Source organism: Oculina patagonica, chromosome 2 (genome assembly GCF_052425735.1).
Source record: "Oculina patagonica isolate OP01 chromosome 2, crgOcupat, whole genome shotgun sequence".
In the NCBI taxonomy this organism is placed as follows: domain Eukaryota; kingdom Metazoa; phylum Cnidaria; class Anthozoa; order Scleractinia; family Oculinidae; genus Oculina; species Oculina patagonica.
Window position 1 is genome coordinate 33,792,440 of NC_135759.1, and position 20,812 is coordinate 33,813,251.

The following is a 20,812-nucleotide window of genomic DNA, read 5'->3' on the forward strand; positions in this document are numbered from 1 at the left end:
TAAAAAAAGGCGGCGTTTGCATGGTGCAAACTTCTGTGGTGCGACAGCGATCGATGAAGGCGCGTTCTGTCGCACTTCGAGCTTGTAATATCTATCCCATTTTGAAATATCCGTCATATTTTGCAATAACGTTTGTCGCACTTTAAATTTGTAATAAGAGGCTCTTGCGCTTTGTCGGTAATAAAATAAGCTGTCGCACTTAATTTCCGTTGCACTTTCTAATGAAAGTCGCTGGAATAATTTTTTTAAACAGTTCCTCGGCTACTATCTCCTTAGATTGGGAAGGGAGGGGAGGGTGGCTGAATAGGTGCCTCTTTTAGCCCATGCGTAGTACTGTAGGGCTTTTGTAATATTTCATTACCGAGTTTACCTTCTTACAAGTGGTAGTTTTGTTTTGTTTGTACTCGTTTATTACAAATTCAGTATACCTGATGGAGACTGCGTCTTTCTGTAAGAAACTGTAGCATAAAACCGCCGTGAAACATTTGGTATATCAGAGGGTTTTTAGCCGTAGCCGAGGCTTTCGTGGTACGGGCGGAAACGTCCCCAAGCCGATGAAACAACGGCCAAACCTGGATTGATTGCAAGCACGTTGTTTTTTTTTTTTTTCAAAGCTCTCAAGGAGAGGTTCTCTGGCGGCTTTTTCGCAATATGCATTAGTAGGCGCTGGAGAAAGTTAGAGCGCGAGAGAAGAAACCCGCCTTGAAACTTGTCCAACTCGTGTTCTAAATCATTCCAGTGCCGGCAACGCGGCCTAATGCAAATTGCGGGAAAGCCGAAGAGAAAACCTCTCAGCTCATATTTTTAACAGCTTTTGCGCCAGTCCACCGAAGACAGCAGCACAAATAAACTGAAGCGGCTGATCTGAGGTCGTGAAAACGGTGAGACGCTTCAAGTCTATCCCTAGCTTAGCCCCGTGTATTGCACTTCGGCGTCCCGCGCTCTGTGTAGACTTTGACCATTTTTAATTCAATAACGCTAAAACCAATCATAGGGGCGATGACTTACTATGATTTCAAGCACTAGCACAAACGTCTCTTATAAAAATATTTTAACACACTTTTTACAACGTTCTTAAACGAGGCGACTGGGAACGAATCATGTAAGAAGACACTTCAAACCTTTGACGCCGTTTTATTCTAAACGTGCAGCTGATGATACGAGCGTGAATTAATATCATTACTCAGAATTCGTCAGAAGGGCTAACGCTTAAGACTGTCATTTAAAATCTAAAACTCCAAAATAATAAGTTAAAGATATGTTGTTCAGCATTTTGTCCTTAGCCAAAGATTAGCGCCCAATAAACATTTTTTTATTTGGTAAAAACCAACATTTTACACGCGAAATCCTCGCGCATTAATTACTATCGTTTTAACCTGCCAGGGGGCATGGGAATTATAAACTGAACCTGTCTTGCATGTGTTATTTTGTTGCTTACTATCAACATCAACACCCGTCTTTCTTTGAAGGGCTACGCGCGCTCCAAAACTATGACGTCATGCTTTGGCGAACCTCTGGTGAAGATCAAAGATGGCGATTTTAGAGCCGACATGACGGACTTAGATAATCATGAGCGCGTTGAACGATTCTTAAAAGGTGAGTTGAACTTGAAAATTCTTTTGAGAGTAAACAATTCTCCATTCTTACAAGCATAAAATACCCTCGCTGCGAGGGTCAAACCAGTGAAAAATTCTTGTCACTCAGGTTGGACGGTCTTGATCTTGATTCAGATTTCTTTAGTTAGTTAGTTCGGATTTATAGCCCTGCGTGTCGCGTTTTCGGCGCAGTATTTAATACAAATAATGGTTATTATCAGTCTTCGATTCCTTTCTAATTCGATGTCTTAAATAACTTAAAGTTACCCGACATATTTCAAAGCGCTTTCCTGTGGTCACATTGTTTAATTCGCATTCAACCTGTGGTTTGTATGTTTACTCACCGATCCCGCGCAAGAAGTTGCCATATTTTATCTAATGAAACTAGCAATTTTCCTGATGATGATTCTAAGTTTAACACTTTAATTTATCCCTTTAAAGATCTCGTTTCACACTGTGATCGTGAAGGATATAAACTTTGTCTAATCAATTCTCTTTATATCTCTCTTTTACTTCAATCCGTGATCGTCGACGATGTACATGTTCTGTTTTACTTCATCGAGATAGGCGGAAGATCATCCTCTCTTATCACGCACCAGAAAAAAAAAATAAAACTTTGAGCATATAAAGCGCCAACAACGTTTAAAACTTAGATTTGCGCCACTACCCAAGATTCAGACTGCAATAAAGACCCAGTAACGTCGATCCATGTTTGACTCCAGTCTGTTTTTGCACAAACTTTAAATTCAAGACGGTCGACCATACTACTCAGGGAAATTATGATGCTACCCGTACAAGAAAGTCTATTGTACCCTTACTGTAGTGACTGCAGGTTACAGTGCCTTATATATTTGTGTCCCTATTAGTAGATGATTTTTACCCTCGGCTAGGTTCTTTAGACACTTAAATAAAGTCATTCATTCATTACTTACTTATCCGCATAGCTTCAAGTTTTAAACAATTCCTTAAAGCACACTTTTCTTATTTTTTAAGGAAAAAGGCATTGAAGAAGGCACTGTCCAGCCATGCACTTGAGATGTGTGTGTCTCTTGTTGTTAGTGGGTGTCACCGTCACTTGGGCTGGACTGACACGTGAGTTAGCATCTTGCTTCTTATTGGTCAATTGTAAGGTCGGTGGAGGACATAATACTGCCCGCTGTATTGCTTGTAATATGATTTCAAACATCTCTGTTTGACTAAAAGTTTAACTTCACCATTTTAAGATTCCCCCCCCCCCCCTGTTAGGATCGGGTCTCCGCCCAGGTCCCCACCAACAACCGCCACCAGCGAAGGAGGAACCGTGGACGCAAGGGAGGGGCGGCCGCGGGGCGAGGGAGGGCAGCCACTGGTGACGAGGTCACCGGCATACCTCTGTAAAGATCCATGTAAAGGATGTGTTTTTAAGCTGGTTCAATAATCCTTGTCAATATACTTGCTGAATGGTTATTTATGTTTTATTTTAGAGGATGTTAATCAAGTATTCTACCTTGGTTTTGATCGTTACAATGGAGATCGTCTTTACGATGATTCATTGCACAACAACAATGCGACCCTCAAGTCCGCTATGTTGGATAAGATACCTGGCAGCTGTGGCAAGTGTGCTAAAGTGTGTTGTGGTGGAGGCATCACCATAGATGGAGCTAAGTTTGTTGGTGAGCTCTAGTTCTAGTTCTAGTTAAAAAAAAAAACAGAAAGACACACAGCATGAAAACATAACTTTACTGTGGTGTAAAGCCCAAGTAAAGCTGGCGTAAATTTGGAATTTAATCAGCTATACGCTAACTTTACATTTTTTTAAAGCTGACCTTTATGCCAGCTTTACACTCAAGTATAAAGGCAGATAAATAGACTCCTTAACACCAACTTTAAATCCACATTTTACACACCGTAGTGTAAAGGTCGGTTTAACCACCCTTAACAACATTTAACTGATGGTGTAAAGTTGGATAACCAACTTTACACCAGATTAAACCGCCTTAGTAACTACACGTAAATCCCAATTTTCATACTGTGACAGTCTGATGAAAAGAATGGAATATATGTTGGTAGCGTGCAACTGACTTGACTGACTGACTGACTGGTGGCTGGCTGGCAGATGGACGGACGGATGGAAGGACATGTCCGTCTATATGACTAGCTCTGCTTACTAGGGACCAGGAAGAAGTAGAACAATAATAACCTTAATTTGCTCACGGAATGCCTATTTTTTCAAATGTAGGCATCCCATATATCGAAGTTATGATTGCCATGATGGTACAGCTAAAGGATGCATCCGGGACAATAGTTCTTTTTGAGACTATCGGAGGACCACCAAAGTCTAATCATGAGGATCGTGAGTAGTTATCTTAAAAGTGATTTGCGATATTGTGTTAAGCTATCATGTCAATACGAAAGATAATACTTGACTTATTTCCTGCCATTTCAGCCCAGTATCTACTACAAGTAGAAAACGCAAGGGTACGCTGGTTTCACCGAAATGAAAACGGTTCTACGGTGTTTAGTATCATAACAGACGGCCCTGTGCTATCCAACGGAAAATGGTACCACCTGGCCGTGATGTATGACGGTCTACGAGGCAGTGCGAGGATATACATCGACGGCAAATTGAGAAAACAGGAAACCGCTGACCCAGGTGTATTTCTGTCGCGTGATTGGTCTAAATATGCAGGTAGGTGAAAGAAGAGATATTCTGCTTCATGCAAGACTACAGCTACTGCCTCTTCCACGGGCTTTTCCAAAGCTTTTATAGCACAAAGCTTGTGTCGCGGGATTGCGCCTTCGACGCTCGAGGAGTTCAATTCACGTTGCCCCCGAGTAGATTTGGCGCTCAAGGAGTTCAATTCACGTTGCCCCTAAATAGAGAGCCTGCTCGCAGGCTATTTGCACCTTTTTTGCAGGTCATATCCCCCTACGCCCTCGGGTCAACCAACGAGCAGGCGACTAGGGGACGAGGAAGTTACAGCTATATAACTTACTTTGTGCGTGAATTTTTACTTTTCAAAACGTTACGTGTAACTTTTTCCATCTGCCTATATTTACAGGCATAGGTCAATATGGCGGACAGGGTCGTTTGGAAGGCTATATAGACGAGCTGTACATATACAATAGGACTCTACCTGAGCCAGAACTTCAGGCACTTATACAAAAGTGTCAGGGGCCGAAAAGCACCATGATCTTGCATTTGAGTTTTGACAAGAAAAGCGGGACCAAATTTCTTGATGATTCGGGGCTTCTGAACCACGGCGAAATTGGTGGACCCCCTCTGCAACCAGGCCAGCCGACCCCAGCCCCTCCTCCTCGTAAGTATGGTTCTTACGTGTCATGGTATCCTGAATAGAGAAGGGAGAGAGATTATAACTATCTTCCCGCATAATTTGCGATTAGTGTCTTTTTCAGGAGACGCGCGACTTTTTGAAGTTATGTGGCATTATCAGTGTGCTTGTAGCCATCTTTGAAGAGCCTATGCAACAGCTAAAAAAAAGCCTGTCTAATGATAGCTACGATTTAATTTTCACCGCCTGACAAAATTAAAGTTTATCAAATCTATGTGCTTATGGGAAATCTGAACAGGAAAGATGTCTGCAATTTAGTGTTTGTTTATAGGTATTTTAGAAGAGTCGTATCAGGAAATTTCATTGCAATCTCTATTGATCTGTGCGCCTTTAATAATATTTTTTAACTATTTTTCTTTCAAATCATTCTCCTTCTCAGCCGCCAAAGGAACATGTGGTAATGGCGTACAATTAAGCGCGGGACAAGCAGACATTAAACTTGACGGGAAAACGTTCCGAAATAAACCAATTGACGGTGTTACACTGGCGCTGTGGTTTAACGCCACGTCAGTAAAGGGAAAGCATTACTTGTTTGACACGATTGGTGGGCATTCTGCGCATAAACACGACCAGTATCTGCTGACCATGATTAACGGCGCCATCAGTTGGAGTCACAACGACCAAAATGACAAGCAACTGTTTAAAGTAACAACTGATCCTATAGTTACTGAGAGTAAGTGTTTATTTGTTGTTGTTGTTGTTGTTGTTGTTGTTGTTATAAAAAATGGATGTTTATAGTGGTCATGCACGTATCTTCCAGATGGCTAGTTTCCAGGCATGCCACTCAAATAGAGAAAGCTATTAATAACAGAATCCCGATTTCTCGAACCTATAAGGGGAAACGAAAATTGCTTCGAGAAAGCAGAGGTAAAATTACAGAGAAGTACTATACAAGGGAAACGAAAACTGGCTCCAGAAATTGGGCGTTAATTTTGAGAAACCGAAGGTTAGAGAAATTGGGATGCTACTAAACATAAGATGATTTAAAAAACGCAATGAAAGGAGGCAGACCAGTTGGCTAATAAGCAAGTGTGACCTAGAATTTAAACTCAGAACGACCGAGAAATCCAGCTAGTGGCAGGGTGGAGGGCTTGAAACCAGGGCTAATTATAAGACTAGCGCCGACACTACTCAGCCACGCTGCGTTACAATATAATCCTAATGCACTTGAAGATCACTTTCAATACTGTTTCGTTTACATGTTGATTATTATGAATCGCAGAGCAATGGGTGCACGTCGCGGTGACGTACAGTGAAAAAAGTGGCGTGGCCAAAGTATTTATCAACGGAAACCTTAACAAGCAGGGGCCTGGGTCGGGCCGTCTTTCGGAAGACTGGGACAGCTATGCAGCATTTGGTAAACATGAAGGAACTGTCACAGATGTTGACACACTGGATGAAGTGTACATGTACAACAGGGAGCTGTCTCCATTTGAAGTGAACACTCTTTATGACAACTGTAACTTTGGCTCAGCCCAAACACGTAAGTATTTGCTCGAAAATTCCCTTTCCAGCTCAAAGCCGTTCAGATTTCATTTTTTCCCCTTAGTTCTGAGTGATGCATCTCCACTAGACCTGCTTTTATACAATCAGTTACTCACTGAATTGGCTGAAATTTTTCATTGACTAACCAAAATCGCACTTAATACTTAGCTTATGCCCTACCATCACCTTGGTTGTAAATCTCAGAACGAAAATTGCTCTTTGCTTGTGGCTTGCTAGTAACAGTAACAACACTGTAGTTTTCTTTAAAGAGGAAATGGACAAGATGGTTGGAGGCCCGTGATGAACCAGTTTTGAAGATCTACAGATGAGCAATGTTTTAATCTAGGTCATGTGATGAAGAGACCTAAAATCGTGTGTCATAGGTTCAGTGTGGCACGTTATAGGCCGGTCTTTCATGAATAATCGGCAAAGACAAGAGGAAATAAGCTTAGCGTTCGCCTCCAAAAACAGCTACTGCCATAGTGCCCCCCAGTATAGGTGTTCTATGACACACTCTAAGAGGTAGCTGTACGTTAGCTGAGGATAAAAGAACGTACAATGATTTTGACGTTTGTGGTTTCTCTTTTTCAGCGAGTACTGGCCAAGTGGTTTACTTCGGATTTGATCGCGTGTCAGGTAGTAACGTGTATGATGACTCTGGCAGCGGGAACAACGGTGAGTTGACGAGCCTCGCTACAGTGACAAAGACCAGTGGGAACTGTGGGAACGGACTAAAGCTGCATGGAGGTGAGTCGTCATTGTTTGGCACAGTTAAATTGTAGTCATAGCAACCTAAAATAAAAGTAGTCGGGGGGATGGGTCTGGTTGTGAACCGATGTCTTATCATGCCTTCCACACGCAAGCTTATATACAATGTTTTTTTTACCAACATTTAATTTTTCAGGTAATATCCTAATTGATGGACAGCGGATACAAAGAAAGCCGCTGTTTAGTGTGACAGTGGCGCTGTGGCTCAAACTAGATACCAACCGTGGTCAGCAGTCTATCTTCAGCACTTGTAACCCGGATAACCCGTGGAACAGTCACGTGCAATATTCACTTATGATCACTGACGGACGAGTCAAATGGTTTCATCGCAACGAAAAATCACAGGTCAACTGCGCGCCTTTCTTTTGCGTGTTTAGAATAAAATAGGTCTGCAATGCGTACATGCATGCATGTGTTTTTGGCAAGTAGCTTGATCTTGTGGTTTCCTGTGTTTCTGAAGAGATTGGTGGGCCAATGTTGCCCACCTTCTTGTACGAAAGTTTTACACTAGTATTGCGAACATTATTGACAATAATATGCGAGTTAGAAGTCTCTATTGGTAAGAGACGAAGTTCTGAGCCAACTATCAAAGTCCATGGAAACCGACGGCCAGTATTTCTATTGGTTTAGCTGATGATCCAATGGCTTATCTTTCTAAAAAATACAGAACGCTGATAAAACCTATGACAGTTATTTTTTTCTGCAATTGATGAAGAAAAAACTATGTAATGCTCCGAGGTCTCCTGTACAATAATACATTTTATAAGAGATATAGTCAACTTTATAGCAGAAATGGTAGTAAGTTTTTCGAATTTTTCTTCTCGTGTATGTGCGCAAAACAAAACAGATGTTACGAAACTAACTGGCTATATATATTGCAGCTTGCTAGTCACAGGCTCACAGCACTCATGACTCGCTGTTATGTTTTCCTTCAGACTGTGTTCAGCGCCGAAACAACCACACCAGTGGTGCCCGCGGGCACATGGACTCATGTCAGCTGCACTTACACAGCTACTGGCGGGAAATCTGAGATCTATGTGAACGGAGTGTTGAAAAAACAAGAGTTTACTGGCTCTGGAATTCTCTCACAGGTAAACATTTTGCACGGCAGTAATTTTTTTTTCAATACATACAAAAGCTATGTTAATAAGCAGTGCAATATCGCCCGATACTTAGCCGACGAGGCCGCAGGCTGAGTTGGCGAAAATCAGACGATATTTCGTAAGATTGAGCAGGATAATTGTTTTAATATTCAACAATTTGTCAACGAGACACATTTTGCAGCTAGGAAAACTATGGTTATGCAGCGCTTTGCACGAATTTGAACAAATCTTGGCAACCTATCGCAGGATATCTGTTATGTACGGATGACAGATAACGATAACATTTTGACAATATATGGGCAACGCGCGCATTTGTTGAATAATAACAATGAATATTTCGATCCCTGCTTCAGCTTTCTCTAGCATTTCTTAGTTGATTTCCACTCTTGCTAGTCATAGTTTTGTCAGCAAAACCCTCAGTGCCTTTCCTGTTTTCTCTAGGATTGGGCTGGTAAAATCAGCATTGGTAAAGCGTACGACAAAGGGAGTGATGGTAAATGGATCGAACAAAACAATCTATATGGCATCATCGACGAGTTCTACTTATTTGAACGCGACTTGAAGCAGAACGAAATAACACTTCTTGCACAGACGTGCAATTATCACAGAATAGTGCTGCACTATGGCTTTGATCTGTTCACTGGCCAAACCGTGTATGACCAGTCTGGTCTGGCCAACAATGGCCTAGCTGTTAACGGCACGACTACATCCATTAACGGAACGTGTGGAAAGGCTGTTAATATGACCATGGGACAACTGAAAATACCGGGCAATAATTTCAGGGAAAAACCCCAGAAGGCCATCACGATATCAGTCTGGATTAGTCTTCAAACAAACAGGTTTGAAATCAATGATTTCAATTTGTTACATCTTTGAAAGTATCTTCTCTAGGTGTGTAGGTGTTTATTCTGCACGTGCTAACTTAGGGAGAGGGGGAAAGAAGGAGGGCTCCCTCCTTTCCCGTCTCTCTTCCCCTCCTCCTATTTTTTACCCTCGCCTCAAGACCCTCAATTTTCGCCCGGCCAAACTCTAGAAACCCTAGCTTTAATAGCACGAGAACACTTGCTACGCAAGCCATTTCTTGATAGAAATTTCCTTTCTCGACAAACACTACAAACTAAGCCAGAGAATATTCGTCCAGAGATGATTTCGTCCAACTGTAGTAGAATGTCAGTTTAAAAATCTAATACAGTCGAAGCTCTCGTAAGCGGACACCCTCGGGACGCGAAAAAATTTTGGGCCGAAGGGGGCTTGAGGGGGGGGGGGAGGGGGAAAAAAAAAGGGGGAAAAGGGGGGAAAAAAAAAAAAAGGGCGGGGGAAGAGAGAAAAAAAAGTGGTATTATTAATTGTACAAACATCAATTTAAAATGGTTCTGCATCTCACTTGACTTTAGGGGGCGACATGAGTTATTCAACACAATCGGAAGCCAGTCTGATCACAAACATGACCAGTACGACCTCGCAGTGCAGGATGGGAAGGTTATCTGGTATCACCACCAGGAAAACGACAAGGAAGTTTTCAACGTCATCACCCTTCCCTGCATTCCCGCGCGCAACTGGACCCACGTGGCAGTGACGTATGACTCGATGGCCATGTTGGCCAAAGTTTACGTGAACGGGGTGATGATGAAACAGAAGTCTGCGAGCGGAGACCTTTCACAAGACTGGGGTCATTTTGCCGGCATTGGAAGACATTTTTATGAAGGAAACGGTTATTTGTCTGGACTTATTGATGAATTTATTATTTATAATTACGCTCTTAGTGACACTGAAATTAAGTATCTTGCACAAGGAAGGTGCTCAAAAAAATAAATAGGAAACCTCGTGTCATCTCATTTTTTTATGAAAAAAGTCTGCTTATATAAGATAGATTACATAGCAAGGGAACTGTTTTAAGATTTTTATATTCTCATTTAGCCTGAAATAGACTATATCTCGGTCACACAGTTAGAACTAAGCCTTAATGGTAAAAAATATAGTGCGCTGGTAGAAATGACAGTAAAATAAGACACACGGGCCCAAAGTAGTTTTTGTAATTAGTTAAGTTTCACATAAAGAATGCCCATTAGCGCATTTTCAGTTTTGCAGTTTAAAGGACTTCTCCGCTCAGTAAAATAAATAATACTATAACGGTGTCCGTTTGCGCGCGCTTCTATTATTTGAGGTTCGATTAAATGTGATGTTGTTGTTTGCTGAAACTAGCCTGGCCTAGTTGAACACAGTTATAGCAAGCAAAAGTGGCGCTTAACTAGTTTCAGCGCCGTTTGTGTCCGATGTGGCACATTACATGCTTGTTTTGGAGCTGAATTGAGCACAAGGCGTTAGCCTTAGATATTACAAAATAATCATTGAGAAACTTTCAGTTTACATTTTATTGTAATCCACTTCTCTGTTAAAATAGAAGACCAATTAAAATAAAGTTACGTTATTTCAATTAGAGTCTACAAATTATTCAAGGTGTCAGAAAGAATTGTTCAACTTGTGTGTTAGCAACCTCTACTAAAGAGCATCTAGCAATTAGTGCTAAATAGTCAAAACTAAACAAAAGAGAACAATGAAATTAGTGTCCAATAGTGTCTATTTGAGTAGTATCTATTTCACGATTGAAGTAAAATCACTGTTATTATATATTTTGGTCGCTAATTATGCTGCTATAATTGTAGAGAAAGAAGAAAAGGCGGCATTTGAGATCTAAAAAAGCCTTGAAATGACCGACGGTACAATTAAGAAAGTAGCCCCCTCCTGTTTCCACGGGTTTAAAACTTATTTAAAAAAAAAAAAAAACGACTGAAGGGACACAATCAAGAGTCACAATACAAGGTGTTTATTGTAATCCACTTTTTGATTGGCTTCTTACTTTCGATAAGAATGGTTACTTTTCTAGCTTATACTTACATAAAATCTGCTTCACTTATCACGTGGAGAGGAAGAAAAACAATGTGGGAAAACAAACAAACAAACAAACGAAGACACCAGCTACATGGATCAATGTTTTATTGCAGTGCCTGAAGTCACGTATAACTTTATTATGGAGCCTTTTCTCCCTCAAGCAAAAGATAATAGAACAAATAAATAGGAATACATCTTAAAACCACTTGGTGCAGCTGTCAAAGCCACAGGCGTGTCTGTACAATAAGGTCTCTTGCTTTGTTTCTAAATCAGCAGAAGCGCGTGAAGAGGCCGGACACAAAAAGCAAAGCCGAGAAAAATGGCGCCCGTCCACTTCTCGCTAACCGCTCGCTCTCTGCCTGGGATGTATTTACAAGTGTTAGCACAATTTACATCATAGCGACACAGTGAATTCTATGTTCTGCACATAGTAAAACAAGAAATTGTTATTTCTGAAGAGAAGACAGATAAGGAAGTGACGACAGTCGCCACTATCTTTTGCAGTTGACTGACTCGAACTGTCACTCTATCCTTTTCCTACACCGGACCAGGAGAGCTTTTGCCTAACCCTAACACCTTACCCCTAACCCTAGCCTTTGTTAGGTAGCCTCATCCATATAGGGTAAACTCAGAAAATTGAGTTCCCAAAAAGACGAAGGTTTCATTAAATCTTAAATAAGTATACCAGTTTACTACGACGTACTCGATGGCACCAATGATCGTACCAACGATAAGTCATCGTATCAGAGCGCGTTCATGACAAGGAAATTATAAAATACTCTAGTTGTGAAACCTAACAATTGGTGGTAAATGAAAACAAAAATGTCTCCTCTTTCAAATTAAAACAAAAATGTTTCCCTTACACACGAGCGCGCAAGCGACTGACCAAGCGAACTAATACAAGTGTTCTAAGATGTTACAATATACAGAAAGTATTAGAGAGGTTGTTCATTCTAAAATTTTCCAGCCCGGTAATAATTTACAAGCCTACAAGGTAACTAAGAAGTTCTAAATGCTGTACAAATAAGGTCATTTGCGGCGATGTTTTCTGTGGGAAAAACGTCTGTAGAAAGAGGGATCCAAATCGGCGGCCACGTCGTTTGGGAGCTGAGAGATGTGCACCGTTCGTGTCCTGTGCTTTTGTACCTCATTCAAAGGAACCCACTCATCTGGCAATCTGAAATCATGGATTAAACAGATAAGTAAGAAACAATCCTACATGCACAATTATTGCACATTCATTCATCTACCACATGCACTTTTGCTTGCTTGAACCACCTAGTCACACAGCATAAGTTGCCTAATGGACTGTCTAGCGAAGTTTAAATCTCCTGACCAACAATGAAACACCACCAACAAGCACTGGCATACTGGATGAGACTATTTTTGCTTCTGCACAACATATACATTGCACCAGAACTTCAGATTAGGTCTCTTAAAGGTTACTTGGGTTGTACCTGATATAAAGAAACAAATTTCCCTTACATCTCTGCAAACAATTCTGATATTACTAATTGGGAGAAACTAATTATAAGCCGATTCTGTATTTTTATATTGTGAGAAAAAATAAGGTGGAGTTTGCATTTAAGCCTAGTTGCCCATTAGACTGGCGCTTATATATTTCTGGTTTCTGTTGCATGAAGTGACTAGGAGTAATAATTTTGTATTCCCTGCATAGGATGCTAGTCAATCACATGTTAACCCCCAGCATTCAATTTGCCAGTACTCAATTATACACCTAGCTCAGGAGAGGCACTTTAATAAGAAATAAAATATCTTGACCAAGAACAATGTTTCTGGCTAGGGTTAGAGCAGGCTATGTCTCAAACCAAGACTTCTGGATCTAGAGACCAGCAAGCTAGCCAGTACTATGGCCACTGGGTCTCTTTCAGGAAAGATAAAGAACTGATCAGAAAAAGTTGACTAGGATGTAGATCGCAGGGTCTGGTGTTATTTGGTTATTTTCAAAAACACGTAACTATACAGTTGTTGACTTTATTCTTGGGGGGAGGGGGCATCTATTGGATACAGAGCATTTACTAGAGGGGGGGCATCTAATACAAACTTTACACCTCGGGGAAGTGTTTATTAGACACAAGGAGTTTATTTGAGAGTGGGTGTTTATTAGATCATTTAACGTATGCATTTTACTGCACACTTACATGTCTTCAGGTAACCATCTCAAAAGTACATCTATGTCTCCAGACTTTTCTTCAGTTCTCCTTCCAAGAACCTACAGAACCAGAAAATATGTAGTCAACAATAAAGAATTCTCAACAACCGTTGCTATAAATTACTTAGTCTATCACATAGGACAAGTTAAAAAAGTTGAGTTAAACCACAGCTCATCTGTGGCAGAGCTTAACTTTGGTTTCTGAAGCCTGAGCATTCAGCAATTAAGAATATTGTTTCTTTCCCTGTACTACCGCCACCCTCTCAAGTACCCTCTCAAGTATCCACTTATACATCTAAGTGGATAAAGGCACCATGACAGTAATAGGCCTTCCCATTGGACCCTAGTCAAGGACATCAGTCAGCATCATTATAACAGTTCCTTTTCCTCATGTGGGAAATAGGGTGGGAGGCCACATCAGTAACAACAAAACCATCATACAGGCACAAAGTTCATTGATCTTGTTTCATGTTCATCTTTTAATTGTGTTTTTTACAACAATAATTCTTGGCATTAATAAAACGTCTTGCCCAAGGGACAAAAATTAATTAAAATGACTTGGTTAGTTCAGTTTTTGGCTAATCTAGCCTTGTCATTTATGTTCATAATCACCAGTCAATAAGGCACTGTTGCACAAGGCTTCTGTATGTGCTATCATTCAGCTCCTGCACAACTTATCTTTATCTTAGCTTTGGTTCAGCCTTTACTAATAACAGAGCAGGGCCTTGATAGTCATTGAAGCTGTATTATTGTTAATTGTGTGCTGTGAAGACTTTGTTTGAAGACACTAACCTTACTCTGAAAGACAATGTTTGCACCATCAATACCCAGTCTATAGCAAGACACAGGCATCACGTGTGGCAACTTCTCTTTTATGCTGCTTACTGCATGCTGGTCGACAAAGTCTTCCTTCACTGTTTAAGTTGACAGACAAGAATTGATATAATTATTATTCTTGTACTCCTAAATAAAGCAACACTGTCAAGTGTGAACTTGCAGTAAATAAAAGATTATCTGATTTTCACACTGCACTTGCATTGTAATCAGTTTTTCTGAAATTTAGTAAGAATGCTATGCAAGTGACCTGCTAAAAAAAGTTAAAGTCTGTCAAAAAGCCTTGATAGCTTGCATGCCCTATCACTTCATAATTGTGTCTCTTCAAGTTTAAAAGGTATCTTTGGTGAGTATCTACAACTGGTGGATCTACCTTCAGTCAAGGATTGACCCCAAAAATGTAGCAACATTGAAACAGAGGTAAATGTTTATTATTCGCCTAGTTTTGAACATCTTTATTGTCACTTCAAACAAGAAAATCTGGATGAAACTCTGAAATTTAAACAATTACCTCTACAGTATAATGGTGGTCGTCAATAGTCAGTGGTCAACACTTTATGTAAGTACACATGAACTGTACATCACCCAAATTTGTGGCTACAATCCCCACCTTGTACTAAAACCCAAAACGAAAAGAAGCAAAACCACCGAAATGAAATGAAAGCACTCTGGTAAGCCTGAATAGCATTCAGGTTAGCCTTAATAATGCTCAGGTTCATCTTACTGTTTCAGCTAGCTCTCAATGATGCCAATGGGTTTTGCTTGTTTCGGTGGTTTCGTTTTGTTCTCTGTAAAAACTAAAAAACTTAATTTAAGATGTTTCATGTTACCTCAGCACCAGAACAATAGCTGACGTAATTTATCAGCTATTGTTCTGGTGCTTAGCTAAGATGAAACATCTTAAATTAAGATTTTAGTTTTTATGGAGTTTTTCTGTTTCAGGTTTAAGTACCGGTACATGCCACAATCCCCCCAGTTGTTATCTTTTTACTATTGTTTTTTTTTTACTATAATGTGGCCAACCAGCAAATAACATAAGCTGAAAAACTTAAAATTATCTTGAAGCCCTGTGCTGGTTCACATGATGTACTTGATTGTCTCTAAGTCTCTAATTCTTTAAGTTGTTAGTAATATTAATTTTGGATACCGGTATAGTTCTGCACATCAATTGAAATGTTGCACATTTTATAATCAGGTTTTTGTTCGTGGTTGAAATGAATTTCATCTCTTCAAAAACATTTTAAGGAAAAGGTTTCATGTAGATTTCAATGTTGTATGTGCAATCGTTTGTACATTAATGAAACAGTTTCATCAAAGGTGTTTCGAACCGGTTACTTTAAACAATATATGTTCGTGAGATTGACAAAATGCTTTCAGTGGTAGCACTGAGGTGGGGGAAAAAGATGTCGCGCTATCTTTAATCAGTATGGGACTGTCGTGTTTCATAATTGCTTGACTTGCCCGATTGAACTAATTTTGTTTGCAATGTTTATATTTACCCTTCCTGCGCATGCAAAGCTTTCGGCATCGGTTTCATAAAGTCCTTGCTTAATCGTTATAGAAGAAAGAGGATTTGAAAAAAAAAATTAAATTATAGAAACAATCGCTGGGAAAATACACCTTTGTGAAACGGTAAAATATTCAGGAGATCAAATTCTGATTACACCAAACAGACCAACCTTTTACTGGGGGTTTGGCCTGCCGAAGAATCCTCATTTTCTTCTTCTTCTTTTTCATTACTTTCTTGGGCGAGGAATCATTTTCCGATTTCTGTCTTTTTGTTGGCTTGGTGTCGTTAAAGTGTGACGGTACATGCCTGGCTAGACCCTCTCTCGAAGAAAATGTCATAGAACAGCCGCTTATCATACATTTAAAAGGTTTAACACCTGTATGAGCGTTAACGTGTTTCGATAGCCACGAGTGTGATAAACTCGGTTTATCAAACACTTTGCAGCCTTCCCACAAACAGACGAAAACGTCATGAGTGGCCATCGGTTCAACATGAGCAGTCCGAACATGTTCTGATAATTCAACGACGCTTTGAAACACAATGTGACACGAAATCCACTTGCATTCTACGGCACATTCATCCTTATTAACGGTAGATTTTGAGCCTCCTCTTCTTTTCCTGTTGAATGATAAATTACAAACTGTGAGCATGGCAATTTGATTTGTTCGGTGTGGTGCGTGCGTATGTTATTGCCGTGACGACTGTGCGATGTGCTTTTATCAAATGCTGGCGCGATACGAATCAACAAACGCCACAGTAGCATACTTACTCTTTACAGTTTGTCCCTGTAGAAGATACTTCGCTATTGTCTAATTCTCTCTTTTTGGAATGTAAGATAGCGCCATTGGTTTCGTTAGAGAAGCTTGACTCGCATGAATTGACCGCAGGAGATCCGTCGCGTTTAGGTGTTTGTTTTGAACTATTAACCAAACAATTCTCGTTCCCTCTTAGCTCCAGTTCTGGTGTACTACATGAGCTGTTTGGTGTCCCGGTCCCTAGCGATTCAAGGTCGATCATGGTATGACAACTGGACGATTCAAACCCATCTTCGGCGTCCGCCATGTTTTGCTACGACAATCACGTGGAATTAAAAGCGTTTGAAGCCTATCGGCCAATCAGAGGGCTTTATCGAAATTAAAGCAAAGATTGAGAAAACAATGAATATTTTGGGAATTTTCAAGATCTTAAGATCTTAGCACAAAATTATAGTTCAATCATTTCTCCTTGTTTTGCCCTAACTGTACGGCCTTATAGTATATTAATAAAAGCATGGAAATTTAATGCAAACAACTTACAATAATAAAAAAAGAAGATGCAGTCATAATTGTCTATGAAGACCATCTCTTAGAAGACCATTATTAAACTGGGCAGTGAGAAAGTTCTCAGTGACGTTCGTTTAGCTGACATATTGATTAAAACAACACCTTTTTCAGAAATATAGCGTTAAAATGCCTTTAAAATTGTTTACAAAATAAACGAAAACAAAGATATCCCGCCGCAGCAGATCTCCCATAAACCCCCGCGAAAACGTCTGTTCATACCAAATAAGGAAAATTATCGGCCCACGTGTCGTCACCCACTTTGGCTTGTTCGCCATCTTGAATGAAACAGGGCGAAGGCGAAGGATCGTTGTTTCGAAGAACAACAGCTAAAAATATCGCTCTTTATTATCAGAGCAAGGATTTCTAAGCGAAAGGCGCCGTAGGATATCAGGCAAAGTATGCGTTATCTCCTTGTTAGGTTACATTTTACAAGTTTTCTAGCGGGGATTCAGAAGTGTCGCATCGTTTCGAAATGCATGCAACGAGCAGAGTCCGAGCACGCGGTCACCTTGTTGTCCTTGTTTGTATTGAAGACTGTTGTCTTACGCTTTTTACGCCTGAAGTTTGTGTGAAATATCGCTGTAGGCCTTTTGAATTGTAGAACCGGAATGATGTAAACGTTTTATTATAGCCAATCTGTTTTTCGAATCATTGCACGGAAGCTGTCGACTCGGACATAATTTTATCGACGGGCCATTAGAGTTAATTTTGGTCTCGTTGCTAGAGAAAATGTCCCTGTTTGGAACTTTTTTAAACATGGGACGGATAAAAAATAAGATAAGATAAGGTTCGAGTAATTAGCGTCTGTAGATGTGTTTTGTTTTATCAGCTAAGACATTTTGCGAAGAACTTCGGCCAGCAAGTTGGGGCGTGCATTAAACCATACAAGCTTAAACTCAGCTTATGCATAGTTAACTAGCTTATAGGTTGTAGCCCTGAAAGAGAAATTTGTCCTTTACCTGGTAGATTTCAAATAATAAACACATTATTTTTGTTACCTTGCCAAGTACTATTTTGTCATTTGAACAGAAATGACTGTTGTACTAAGTTATATTTTGAGGAAGTTGCACACCTAGAAACTGCCTCTCCTCTGCATAGCTGCCATCTGCCTACTTAGCTAACTATTGAGAGTCGTAGCACCATTAAAAACTTTGTTTTGCCTAACTTTTTGCATTTTGCGCTTCCGTTATGCAGCATTCCAGTACGCCTGATTTGCGTGGCGCAAAGCAGCAGTGAGTTGAACGCAGAAACCTTGCGGCAGGTTTGCAGACAGCATCTTGGCAGCAGCATAAGCAGCAATAGCCTGTGATTCAATTTATCTGGTGAGCGCTCTGACTGTAAGCATTGAATTTGAGAGATTGCAAAGCGCCTATTCTGTTAGTCAGGCACAAAACTGTTACAAAGAACCCAGTTTTAAAAGAAATGTCCCAGAGTTCTGAAAACAAAAACGATACCAACAATAATTCAACTGGAAGACAAGAAGGTGCCAACGATTCAAATATCTGTCGTGATTATCAGCGTGGTGTTTGCTCACGTGGTTCAAAGTGCAAGTTCAACCATCCAGACGGCATGGGTACCGAAGTCACAAACAGTCCGATGATTTGCCGTGACTTCCAAAATGGAAAGTGCAGCCGTTCAACATGCAAGTACTTGCACCTATCCAACAATGAAGAGAAGATATTTCTACGCACTGGTCAAATGCCACCAAGACGTGATGCTCCTTTGCCCTTCAGAGGAGAACAAACCCGTGCAGGACCAAGTGACCCCATTTGTAAAGATTACCTGAACAGGAAGTGCTCACGAGGACAAGGCTGCCGTTATCGTCATGTCATGGAAGAGGATCAAGGAGATTATGGAGGCTATAGCTTTGATGGTCATCCCAGCAAGCGCCGCCGCGACTCATATGATGGCCAAAGCTTCTACTACCTCATGGATGAAAACGAATCATTGCGACGCAGAGTGTCTGATCTCCAAAAGCAAGTTACCGACCTAAAAGCGACAAATGAAGTTCTTTTGGAGCAAAATGCAAAGTATCGCAATCAGATAGGTGAGCGTGGCAGCTACAATGGTAGTGGAGGAAGTGGTGCAAGGCCTGCTGATTATTCCTCAAGCTTCAGCTCCAGTCAGTCATACAGCACATCTTATCCACCAAGGGAGAGTTATACCTCAAAGGATTCCTACAGTGGTTATGGTCCTGGAAAGGATCAATACTCCTCCCCTCCTCCGAGTGGCAGTGGCTCATTTGGTGCATCAGGAAATTACACTTCTAACTCTGCATATGGAGGAACCAATTATACCAAGTTTGATTAGTACACTATAACACTGCAGTTCATGTAATAAGTACCATATGCTGCTTGTTTTTTACAGACATGGGCTTTACTTGATCAAAGATAACTTTGTCTTTTCCATTGCAGCCAATAACTTAAAAGTTTGCACCCAGTTACAATTGTTTTAAAAAAAATTAGTTTTAGAGCTTTATTGTTTGGAACATAATTCGTTATTTCTTAGCTGGTGTTTTTTTTAACCTACTGCTTAAGCACACTGCATGAAATCACAGTCAACATTAGTAGAAAGCATCCATCAAGGACTGAGGCATTGAATGTTCTCTCATTTCAATAATGTTGTGACCATATTTTTCACTTTTTAGGGTTTGAATTTTGTTACAGACATTTATCCTGCATTATAAATATTTGCGATGGCTTATAACTGATTTGTATTTTACCATAATGATTTAATTTGCATTTTTCAAGCTTCACATTCTATGGGGATTTATTATTGTTTATCTTGTGTTTATCAATCACACATTCCACTGACAAGTGGTATTGGGGTCCCTTACGCCCATGCGTGTATGCCTCACTACTTTTGCTTTGATACTTTGTGGTACAGCAAGTCCCCATCAGAATCATTTGCAAATACTTTGTACCATATGCGCATGCTGTCAGCAGCAAGTTGTTATTGCCCCTTCTTAAAGCATCTTGTCTCATTTTCATGTGGGCAGGCTTCCAAACTGTCTGGTGTGTTACATCAAGTCGTTGTGGTTAAAGACTGAACAATAGAAAATATGTAAAGTTCATTTTTTTCTGAGTCATAGTTGTTTCCTCATAGGCATATTAAGTTAGCATTTGAGCTAAAATAAAGTATTGTATTGTGGAATTGTATAACCACAAAATAGAAAATTTGTGAACCTTGTCTTTTCAGCATGCATTACCAACTGCCTCTGCTTTGATTTTGTTTCAGCACTGATTATGGTACATCTTGAGCTTATGGTTTATTGAAAATAAAGCATTTTTAGATAAAACTTCTTATGGACATTCTTTAAAAACTGCACAATGAAACTAGAAGTCATTTGCAAAAAGCAGTAGGCCTTGAAATTATATCTTTTCCCAAGTGCCATTAACCTTGCCTACTGCTGTCACTGTATTTCATGTTTCAATGTTGAGAGTGTTTGCCTCCTCACAGGGCCCGGCAGTGCGTGCGAACGTGACCCACCCAGGGTGGTACAAGATGCGAATAGGGGAGGACCAGCAAAGGAAATGCCCCTGCCCTATGCCTGTGAGAGCTCCCCAGCCCCCGTGACAACAGGAAAGGGGAGCCTACCGACCGCGATCCCATACAAACCCTTATCGCACGTAACACAACACCGCCGAAGGAAGGGCCGTCGCACAGATAATTCACATAGTGCGCTTGGGCCGCCTGTGGCCTCCTCATGCCTACTCCTGATGGGGCAAAAGAAAGTGGCTCTAATAAAGATGTGGTGTTCTCAGGGTTGTCATTAGAAGGTGGGACCCAGGTAGCAGTACC

The 20,812-nt window shown here is 40.5% G+C and overlaps 3 protein-coding genes across 3 annotated transcripts in view; 2 read left to right on the forward strand and 1 right to left on the reverse strand.

Annotated features, from left to right (window-relative positions):
• The window catches only part of LOC144644287 (uncharacterized), a 28,453-nt gene extending 17,542 nt beyond the window's left edge, over window positions 1–10,911 (forward strand). The window contains exons 2-14 of the mRNA XM_078503741.1: window positions 1,470–1,596; window positions 2,589–2,687; window positions 3,059–3,247; window positions 3,814–3,927; window positions 4,021–4,263; window positions 4,637–4,894; window positions 5,307–5,600; window positions 6,150–6,410; window positions 7,004–7,159; window positions 7,317–7,525; window positions 8,116–8,271; window positions 8,725–9,122; window positions 9,678–10,911. Of these exons, the coding sequence (XP_078359867.1) occupies window positions 2,621–2,687; window positions 3,059–3,247; window positions 3,814–3,927; window positions 4,021–4,263; window positions 4,637–4,894; window positions 5,307–5,600; window positions 6,150–6,410; window positions 7,004–7,159; window positions 7,317–7,525; window positions 8,116–8,271; window positions 8,725–9,122; window positions 9,678–10,095 (2,763 nt within the window). The 5' untranslated portion in view covers window positions 1,470–1,596; window positions 2,589–2,620 and the 3' untranslated portion in view covers window positions 10,096–10,911. The remainder of the gene's footprint in view (window positions 1–1,469; window positions 1,597–2,588; window positions 2,688–3,058; window positions 3,248–3,813; window positions 3,928–4,020; window positions 4,264–4,636; window positions 4,895–5,306; window positions 5,601–6,149; window positions 6,411–7,003; window positions 7,160–7,316; window positions 7,526–8,115; window positions 8,272–8,724; window positions 9,123–9,677) is intronic.
• Window positions 10,912–11,255: 344 nt separating this feature from the next.
• Window positions 11,256–16,936, reverse strand: LOC144644298 (zinc finger protein AEBP2-like). Its single transcript, XM_078503757.1, has 5 exons — window positions 16,459–16,936; window positions 15,859–16,307; window positions 14,138–14,259; window positions 13,335–13,405; window positions 11,256–12,349 (listed from the first exon to the last, which is right to left on the reverse strand). The coding sequence occupies exons 1-5, from the start codon at window positions 16,749–16,751 to the stop codon at window positions 12,202–12,204; spliced, it is 1,083 nt and encodes a 360-aa protein (XP_078359883.1). The 5' UTR covers window positions 16,752–16,936; the 3' UTR covers window positions 11,256–12,201.
• Window positions 16,937–17,080: 144 nt separating this feature from the next.
• Window positions 17,081–20,309, forward strand: LOC144644299 (zinc finger CCCH domain-containing protein 10-like). Its single transcript, XM_078503758.1, has 2 exons — window positions 17,081–17,407; window positions 18,206–20,309. The coding sequence occupies exon 2, from the start codon at window positions 18,434–18,436 to the stop codon at window positions 19,319–19,321; it is 888 nt and encodes a 295-aa protein (XP_078359884.1). The 5' UTR covers window positions 17,081–17,407; window positions 18,206–18,433; the 3' UTR covers window positions 19,322–20,309.
• Window positions 20,310–20,812: the final 503 nt, after the last annotated feature.

Bases quoted from the DNA above. Each gene is read 5' to 3' on its own strand.
- LOC144644299 (XM_078503758.1), top strand. From the start codon at position 18,434: ATGTCCCAGAGTTCTGAAAACAAAAACGATACCAACAATAATTCAACT.
- LOC144644298 (XM_078503757.1), bottom strand. From the start codon at position 16,751: ATGGCGGACGCCGAAGATGGGTTTGAATCGTCCAGTTGTCATACCATG. The intron at 14,260-15,858 runs GTTGGTCTGTTT...CAACTTAAACAG, and splicing joins GGCCAAACCCCCAGTAAAAG to TGAAGGAAGACTTTGTCGAC. The intron at 13,406-14,137 runs GTTAGTGTCTTC...CTGGTTCTGTAG, and splicing joins ACATTGTCTTTCAGAGTAAG to GTTCTTGGAAGGAGAACTGA.